This window comes from Schistosoma mansoni, chromosome 4 (genome assembly GCF_000237925.1).
Source record: "Schistosoma mansoni strain Puerto Rico chromosome 4, complete genome".
Taxonomy (NCBI): Eukaryota; Metazoa; Platyhelminthes; class Trematoda; order Strigeidida; family Schistosomatidae; genus Schistosoma; species Schistosoma mansoni.
In genome coordinates, this window is record NC_031498.1 from 3,613,628 (window position 1) to 3,623,918 (window position 10,291).

General features: G+C 30.1%; 1 protein-coding gene across 1 annotated transcript in view; it reads left to right on the forward strand.

Moving 5' to 3' along the window:
* Positions 1 to 10,291, forward strand: part of Smp_149910 (lar interacting protein (lip)-related protein) — a gene marked incomplete at its 5' end in the record, with an annotated part of 89,268 nt that overhangs the window by 6,726 nt on the left and 72,251 nt on the right. The window contains 3 exons of the mRNA XM_018796568.1: positions 4,244 to 4,345; positions 6,283 to 6,640; positions 8,503 to 8,732. Coding sequence (XP_018651697.1) covers positions 4,244 to 4,345; positions 6,283 to 6,640; positions 8,503 to 8,732 — 690 coding nt within the window. The remainder of the gene's footprint in view (positions 1 to 4,243; positions 4,346 to 6,282; positions 6,641 to 8,502; positions 8,733 to 10,291) is intronic.

Sequence of the window (10,291 nt, forward strand, 5' to 3'; positions counted from 1 at the left end):
CACGCTTGCAACTATGAAAATACTAAATCTTCACAAAACCCCTTCTGATAGTAGATTTAATAGTTAATTTGAGGCAATGTATATTCATAATCACATTTCACAACTGTTCCTTCTGGCTGGCAAATTTATTTATTTATATTTCATTTGGTTATTGTTCATAACATACAACAGGTGTTTAATATGTAATATCGATATATATATATATATATGGGATAAGATGAAAAATTAGCTTTAAAATCAATCTTTTCACTTTTTAACAGTGATTGAACTTTTTATTGCTTGTGATTACTTCCCATACCTTAATTTTAAAGTTTTTCTTTTCGGTTTATCTTGTCGTTTTGCATATCCGTTCTTCTTCTTCTATTTGATAGGAATATTTTACAATTTTTTTCAAATTTAATTGTTCAACAGTTGTAATTCTTATATGCATAGTCAGAACTGACTGACGTTATTTATCAAAGTATATCGTAAATTGGTCAAGAGAGAGGAATAAGGCATGAAATTGATTCTGCTCTCATACATCACATTATCATCATCCATAAACACTTATAATACAAACTGATTTGATAAGTTATGTTTTTATTATTTTCACGAAAGAAAATACAATTTTGCTGTAAGACTATTTTATTGACATCTCTGTTATTAGAACAACATATATAAGTGAACAATATTGTTTTCGATTAGATCCTCATCAGGCTCTACTCTAATATACAGTGATATTTATATGCATATACGAAGTTATTAAACCAATCAAGAAAGTTTATGATTCAGTGATAATAATGGAATGGATTACATAAATAAACATAAATAAAGAGTACATATTGATACTGTGATGACATGTGTACAAGTTGTAAAAATAATAAAGGCTTGTATCCATTTTTCATAGTGGATCAGTGATTTGAAAAATATCGATTCTGAGATAACATTCATAAGAACTATTAGATTATGTAATAAGAAGTGCTGAGATAATTGGACAATGTAGCGTATATTTGGGGAGGAAATATGTAGGAGGGGATGATGAAAAATAAACGAACGAAGAATAAGGAAAATCATAATAATTTAAATCATTTATTAGGGTCAACGGAAAGATAAAGCTGTTACAAATTTCTTATGAGTACAAAAACTTAGACTGTTATCTCGAATTCCTATACCTTCTGCTATGTATAAGAGATGAAATCGAACCTCATAAGGAAAACTAGCAGGAATACGACAAATCACTTTAAATGATCTATTTTTGTTTACTACATGATTGCTATCAATCAAGTGTGATAGATCGGAGCTGAGTTTTGTTTCAATGGCACTCTTTCTTAACAACGAAGGGAAGTGTTCACTAACTTCTTGGCTCAGTTGTCTGGTAGTGCTCCCAATATTAGCTTTCTCCACAGGAGCAGCTGAATTCGTAGATACACATAAATGTGTCAAAACCAGGTAACTTATCTTTTAGTTGAGAAATAGTAGTATGGTAGTTGTTGAAATATTCAGTCGTGTTTATTGTTTTTTTGTTTGGCTATAAATTCTATGATGTTTAACCAATTGTAGTGTTCTCGATTTGATTTGTGTATCATACGAATATCTTTAGAATAAACGTCTCGGTTTCGTAAACATATGACAATACTGGTTGGTGTGTATTAATGGCACCCAATAGTGTTGAATAGCAGTCCACTGCTTAAGTAAACACTAGATACCGTATTTTTCTGTTTATAGTCGTGGTCATCATCTGTGTGACTTGTAATAACTTACATAGTAGGATTGAACCAATAATGAGCTCTTAACTAGGGTACTGAAATAGATACTTTGTTATCTGAAATTTGGCAAATGAATCCTAGTTATTGGTGTTACTGTTCTTCAATTATTCATGCTGCTTAGTATTTTATAGCACATTAAAGTCCATAAACTAATACTGATAACTTGATTATCAGTGTAAATTCAACCACACTTCGGGATATGTACGTGTTCATCTTTAAAATTACACTATTTCGTTATGTTAATCTTGTATCTGACTACAATCTCTGTAAATACTCAGTTCAATCTAGAAGATGTCTACGTCAATAATTAAAAGTTGTTTTTAATATTTCGTACTTACTAGATTTAACAGAAATCCATTTGAAACAAAAGTAATTGTTTGTTTTTTCCTAATTCTGTTTTTATATTTTTGATAATACTGCTAACAACTTTTTCAAATACATGATATTGGCTTTAAATAAACTTTTAATAAAATACCTTCAAATATATAACCCTTAATATAGGAAACGGTTATTTTGTTGTATTTATTTTGTTAAGAGTCAAGATTAGGATATAATATGGTATTTGTTTTTAATCCAAAAATCGATATAAGAACATAATTTGTGTAACTCAATGCTTGTTTTCAACTGCGTATCTGTGATTGATTAATATAACATGAATTTTTTTAAGGTTGCTATCATTCGTTCATGATAGATAGTAACATTTGAAATAACATTAAGATTTTGTACCATCCCTATCAATTAAATCTGATAAGTTGATGATATTAAAGTTGTATCCTTCAAAGCTTTTTCATCAGGAAGTAGTAAATTGTCATTGAGAGGTTTTGCACAACTAGCTCTTCCATAGTGTAGAGAATGCCAAATGTAAGTTTTTGTTAACATCAAAGAATGTGTTAGATCACTGATTTATTCTTTACATTGAATTTTCATTCAAAAACGTTTTTTTTACAATTAATAGTTATCAGGTTTGCCGTTATTTGAGAATATTTAATCCGGGCATTTTAAGGGTTTTATACACTGTCCTCTTATTTCAAGTAAAATTAACGATGACCATAAGAATGTATGGGGAACATTTACAATCTCTGGAATATCTCTTTAATTTTAAAATGTTCTTTGAACTTTGGTATCATTCTTATTACTGCGTCAATTATAATAGATGGTGTGGAAAAAAACATGGTTTACTGAATATATGGGTTTTTTCCTTATCTATTTCTAACAACTAGTTATATGGCGTTTAAGTAGACAGTACTATACTTTAAATTTAGATATTTTTATGACGTAGATGGTAATTGATATCTACTATACTCAGTATGCACCAATGGTAATCAGTTTAGTTAGTAGGATGATTACCGAATCATCATTACTTTTTCGCTGATCAAAAACGAACAGGATATGTATATCAAACCATTATGGTCAATCGAAAATTCGTACAACTTTTTCAAACGAAAGTTTTATTAACTCTCTGTGATGTGTATTTTAAATGGTATGCAAAGATTTGAAGTGATTATGCTAATATACAGTTGAGAGATTCGTTGTGTGAAGGTAGATAGTATATACATGGAAGACATTTAGTAACAATTACTGCTTACCCACTGTAGATTCTCTTAATATGTGTCTCCTGGGGTTATACATAGAGTTGTGGTGAAATTTAGTATAGATCAGTTGATGAATTTATGTACCTTAATCATCAAATACATTGACTCATTTTACGATATGCATACGTGCTTTAAAAGATGGTTGATAATATCTAGACTTAGACTGGGTGAGATGAACTACAAACTTATCAGATCAAAATGTATAGTACTAGTATTTAAAATAAGATCATACGGAGAAACTATCAACTTCCTATATAATAGAGATGAATGTTTAATGAATTCATATAGATTATTAAAAATAATGTTACACTATTGTTCTGTCTTTAATTGAGCTAATTTTGATTGATACACTCATGTTTGACAATAGCTATATTCTCTGTCCACTGTGTGAAACACTATTCGTTTCTGAAAATATTTTTATCGCTATTAATGAACGGCTAAGTAATTCTTATTTATTATTCTTATTATTCTTATTAGTTTCAAGTAAATTGAGCATCGGATAGAAAGTTAATAATAAATATACTTTTGTTCATATTCCAATCAGTAAGAAATTGTATTTCTCATGTTTTGTAACTTAATGTAAGACACTTCAGAGTGACTTATACTTAGTCACGAAAGGTCAGAAATAGATTTTTCTACTCATTGGGATAGCACATAAAATATATTTATTACTACACAGGTTAGATTTTTCTAGTATAACGGTCTTGATATTTGAGCATTTGATGGTATGTTCCGTGCAGTATTTGGTCATATCCAATCGGTAATAAGTAAATTAGCCTTCTAGATATATATAGTGTGAAGCCTCATTGTTTAAGACACTTTTATAAAAATTTCAAGATTTTGTTCTTTTCTTGATTCTAGTCTTCAAAAAAATTTTTATTGTGCTTTATGTTTATTCACTTGTAGGATTTATCTTTACTGGCCAAAGAAGTACATCGTTTACGTGATCAAATTTCTGAACGAGAAGAAGAAATTGTTGAATTGAAATCGGAAAGAAATAATACAAGGGTATGTTGTTCCTCAGATTTATTTAGTTATATTTTTATATTTTGATAAGTTTGAGCTTCATCTATTAAATCTAACTTGTAGCCAGTGATTGTTGATGGTAAGTGATGCTGACGCGTTCACTCCCTATCTTCATTTAGGTCTTAAGTTTTAAACTTATCCTATACTTTTCCAGAGAATTCATTCTTTTCGAATCATATTGTCTTTGTTTAATCCTTTCTCCTACAACTGATATTGTCACTAATTCTACTACTATTGGATAAGTCCTGGTCGTTTCATCTAGTTTCGTTTTTATGGTGTTACAACTTGAAAAGATCCAGATATACACCAGGTTCTACACCGCTTATGACTTATTAGACTTCTAACCACATTATAACTATGTGAGTTACTCTCTTGAATATACATTTTAGAAGAAAGATACTTTAAAAAAATTCGACTTATCTGGACATCTATGAATTAGCAAACGATAATCGTCGTTTCAGGTGAAAGTTTGCTTGATAGCAAAGCAAACAGTCAATCGTTTCTTACTCATACACACATAAACATGCAACACTAAAAAATGGAGAGCAGAATAAAATTTTAATGTTATATATCCTAAATGATCGAATGCACTAGACTAATAAATTGTGTCTGATTGTTACACTGACCTGTCATTTTCCCAGACTTCTCCAATGATCATTTTCTTATGAAGAAACGATTATATCATGAGATGACATACAGGCTTCTTCCTAATGAAAAGCTAAGTTTTGATGCTAAAAACTAAAATCTTTTGGGGAAAAAAAAATCTTTTTTTTAATAATTTGACGTGTATAATATTTAACCATATTTTGAAATCATAACTATCAAATTTTTTTGACACTTATTTCTGTGTAAACCTTCTTTAAAGATTAATTTCAGTTACTCTCAAATTCACCGCTTCATACTCATGTATTACTTTTAAGCATTAGGAGTAAAAACAATAAGAAACCATATATCTTAGATTTCTAATGATTATACCAGTTCACTGAACTTTATGAATGTGTAAACTAACCAATCCTCGACTGAAAGGAAACTAGTATCCCTCTAAAAAGAATGTTATCATTACCTATTGTTTGTTAGTACTATTTTTGTAATTGGCCATTGAACAAGCTGTAACTAGATTAAGGTAGTGTGTGTTTAATTTCATTTAAGTCGATTTATGAATAGTGTACAATTGTATGTTATGAAGCAAATAAATGATAATGTTGATGATCATGAGAAAACGACACCAAAGTTAATAAAGTGTTTGATTATTTTTATTGTGTTAAATAAATAACTCAGCATATCTCGTTTTATTGTTAATAACAACTTCTTAGGTGGTAGCTAACTTTCTTTAATTTCTGTCTAGTGAATCAGTTTTGCTGCTTTTATCATAAGAGGAATCTTTAAATCATATGTATTTTATTAATTTATGGAGTTTCTGGTGACTGTTAAGTTTTTAGGTCTGTATCACAGAGTGATCTTAGGTAACTATTAAGAACTAGAGGGCAATGAATAACTGTTTCGTCCTAATCTGGGACTCCTCACTAGTGCATATACATATTTCTACTTTGGATCGATCTCTAGAAGTTTGGATTTCTTGTTGAGCTCTTTAGATCATTGAATCAAGGTTTAATAGTTTGTATATATACCTTAAATTAATTCACCAATTCACTAGTATGAAGGTTAGGCTCATGCAATATAACCTGCAAGTTCTGGATTTAATCGTTGGTGGGGTGGCCCATGTATTGAGGATTCCTATACTTTTATAAAACAACTCTACAGTGCTTCTTGATTTTCAGTGGTTGTCTAACTACGGTCGATTTATCTTATTGTAATCTATAAAATATTTTAATTAATCAAATATATGTTATTCCTTTTTTTAATAACAAAATAAGATCTCTCCCCTTTTTTATTATTGTTTTTTAATTGATTTATCTCAGCTTCTTTTAGAACATTTAGAATGTTTAGTTGCTAGACATGAACGTTCATTAAGAATGACAGTTGTAAAACGACAAGTAAATAGTCCTGGTGGTGTTAGTTCTGAAGTTGAAGTATTAAAAGCATTAAAATCATTATTTGAACATCATAAAGCATTAGATGAACGTGTACGTGAACGTTTACGTACAGCATTAGAACGTGGTGCACAATTAGAAGAAGAAGTACGTTCATCTGCTGCTGATCGTGCTGCATTAAGAGAACAATTAGCTGCAGCATTAGCTGGTGTAGCTGCTGCTGCAACAGCAGTTCAACAAAGACAACAACAACAAATTGCATCATCTGTAAATGGAAATGGAAATGGTAAGTTATTTTATTTTTAAAAGTATTTAATTTTGGTTCATTATCATTGTCTATTTCTTTTCAGCATTATTCAATTTAGTTGTAGTTTATTCACTATTAGAAGTCGAATATTTTCATTTTGAGTATCATTTAGGTGTTTGTTTTCTGTTAAGAAACATTCATAAAAATGGTACATATAAACTTTTAACTTTTTAACTTAATCTATAATTAAGACATAGAAAGATAAACTTAAAGTAAGACCTGAAAGATAAGTGAATTAGTGGGAATTGTCATGATTTGAATTAACGAAATGAAAAGTAGAATTAAGTAGTAATGCGAATAGTAGTGGAAAGTAGAAGAAGCAGTAAATAGCATTTTAAAAGAATCAGCAACAATTGGTTAGTGAATAATTTGCGTAGTTTAGAAGGTTGGTCTTTTTTTAATGTCTCACTTCTAATCCTGCAGATATAACACAATGAAGTAGTTGGTGACTTGGTGTTATGAAGGAGTCTTTTTAACAATTGACGATACGAAATTCCTTTATTCTCATAATCAATGAGTGGAATGTTAGTCGTTGGATGATGTGGCTGAATGATAGGTACTTACTAAACTGTATTATTGACACAAATCATTTAGTGATTAGAAATCAAGAAAACCAGATCAGATGAATAGAACTTTTGTGTCAAAATAAAATGTTTGTGTACAATATAAAATGTTGTAGGTGGTTGGAAGGAATTAACATGTAGGTCACTCCTTCCACATTTTGCTGAAGACCTAACTGTTAAGCCTAATTTTCAAACGTCATATCACTTAGTTGGCATAAATAACTCTTTTCTCAACTATTTATTTCGGTAACAATTAATTGTCTCATATGCTGGGGGACTATCTAGCCAAGTATATATATATATATATATATATATATATATATATATATTATTGCTCGTTCCATTGTTCGACTATACACCAGAAAATTTACAACGAAATTCTATAATCATTGCAATCGATCGGGTTGATTTCATTCTTAATTCCTATAAAATCATATTACATTTAGTAGAAATAAAAAAGGAAAAATGACAATTATGAGTGTAAACAGAATATACCCATTTGAGATATTAAATAAGAAAGATTGGTTCAGCGAGGAATTCTCTTTGCGACGAATTCATTTTCAAAGCTGTACAATTGCAAATATCTACTTAATTTTTTTCTCAAAATGATATTAATGACAATTATAGTCATCATAAAAATTTCGCTAAACGTGGTAATAGTGAAATAGCGCAAACAAAGGTATGAAAAATGTTATTTTTATTAGGGAAACCAATGATATTTTTGTTGTTGATAGCTTGAATATTCATCATGAAGATGAAAGATTGAATAAAATGGAAGTCTCAGCGTAATACGATAAAATGTTGAAATTCGGATGAACTGATATCAGGAGGATCATAGGAAAGCAGAAACAAATCACTTTGCTGTTATAATGTTTGTAGAGAAGATAGAAAGAAAGTAGATGGATGTGATACACTAGTTTTGCCTTTATTAAGGTTCTTCTATTAAATTGTACCACTAATGAATGTGGTACTAGCAAGATTATCACTAGGCAATAAATAGTTTAGGACTTTTCCACTTAATACATTCTTGAAACCTGTAAAAAGTTGAATTCTTCCACACTTCAGTTTCATATCAAATGTTAAATAAATAACTTTAGTCAGTATCTTCTAAAATTCATTAATTACCTATGTTGTTTAACATTAGATGTTCGTACAGTTTTTATGGTTTGTAATTTCTTTTTGTCTTTAAATCAGTTGATTCTAATCATATCACACAAATCAGTAAAGATGATATTGATGGGAATGATGTTGGCAATAAACTAGCCTCATTACCTCCAGGTGGACCACCAATCACATCAAAAGATTCAAACGATGAAAGTTCATCAGCAGTGAATTCTTCAGAAAATTCCGGTGCAAAAACAGTTGCATCAGTTGCTGCAGCTGCAGCGGCTGCTGCTGCCAGTGCTGTAGCTGTTGAACGTAAACTTGTTGAAGTCACTACAAAATCTAGAGATTTAGAAGCATCTAATACAACATTACAAAAGGAATTATCACGTGCTCATGATCAGGTAAATGTGACTTGTAAAGAAAAATGTATGTTGTATTTTATTGTTTTGCTTGTTTGTTTGTTGTACGTTTTTGTTGTACTATTATCTTCTATAATTTAGTGTTTAATGTAAATGTGTCACACTTGAAGTCTGTTATAATTTTGTGGCCTTTTTACCCTGTTAATATATCACGCGATGCGATCGCTAATTAGAGTCACCGATTTATTGACCTAACCAATGACGCATAAATCAGTACGAGCAGCCTAGAGTTCTTATTGGTCCTACTGGTAGTAGCTTCTTGTCTAACTCGGCGGTTTAGTCCAAAACGCAAATATCAGCCTCCGTTATATCAAATCATATATTTCAAACATACTTGGTTTGTATACAGGCAAAATCAGACCACATCATACCATAGAATAGAAAATAACATTTGTACAAGATCAAGCCAAAAGTGGTTGTGATCGTGAAAAAACTTGGACTAACAGATTGAGAATAACCTGGGAATAATAAATCATATAACAGTAGCCAATAGGTCAAATAGAAACTTATACTATGAGGAATATAAATATTTATAGTTTAGTTTCTTAATAGTTAAACAATATATATGTATGATATTAATTCACAAATAGTTCTCAGAAGTTACCCACAAATTAATCTTCGCTAGGATATAATGAAGTCAAGTTCTAAATAATAATTTACACAATACTACTTCACTATAATTTTTTAATGACTGAAGTGTATGATGTTAGCTTCTAATTGTGTTTGCATTTGAACTAAATAATTATTATCGTTCAAGAAAGTATTTTAAATCATTCAGTTACTTAACAACCATTTTAGATATACTTAAATTCGATTTGAATGGAGATAAATGGCCTCAAGTGTCATGAAATCACATTAGTTCAACTCCAGCATCTGTTCCAATCTGTAACTTTACTGATATTGATGCTATCTACTAACTAGCATTATTCTAAATAGTCTAATAATTTCTGATTACAGTTTTATCTATGCTAAATTATCAGTAGATGAAATATAAGCATTAATGTGAGCAATCAACAGGGCTATATATACATACATTCTCTGACCTAACGTGAAACAACCTAGACTAAACTAGTTTTTAAAAATAATTACCGAAACTCGATAAACTGCTATTAACTTGTCAAAATATTTTCACATTAGAAAAAGGTTTAAAAGTTTAACTGAACTAATAATAATAATAATAATAATAATGGTAATAATCAAGAATGGAAGTGCGACGGTAATGAATAAAAACGTATTTTTATATTTTTTCTCATCCCCTTAATATTTTATTGCATCCACGATGAAGTTTTCCAATTTCATGATGATTATTACTTTTTGCAATATATGAAAATTTTAATTCTTTATAATTTTGATTAGAATAAATAATCGAAATCATGGATCAGCTGAAGCTAGACCACCATGGAAAACCTGGAAGCACTGGACGGCCGTTTAGTCCTATTATGGGACTCCTCAGCAGTGCGCATGCACGATCCCGCACTCGCGAGATTCGAACCCAGGACCTACCAGTCTCGCGCCAGAACACTTAACCGATAGACCACTGA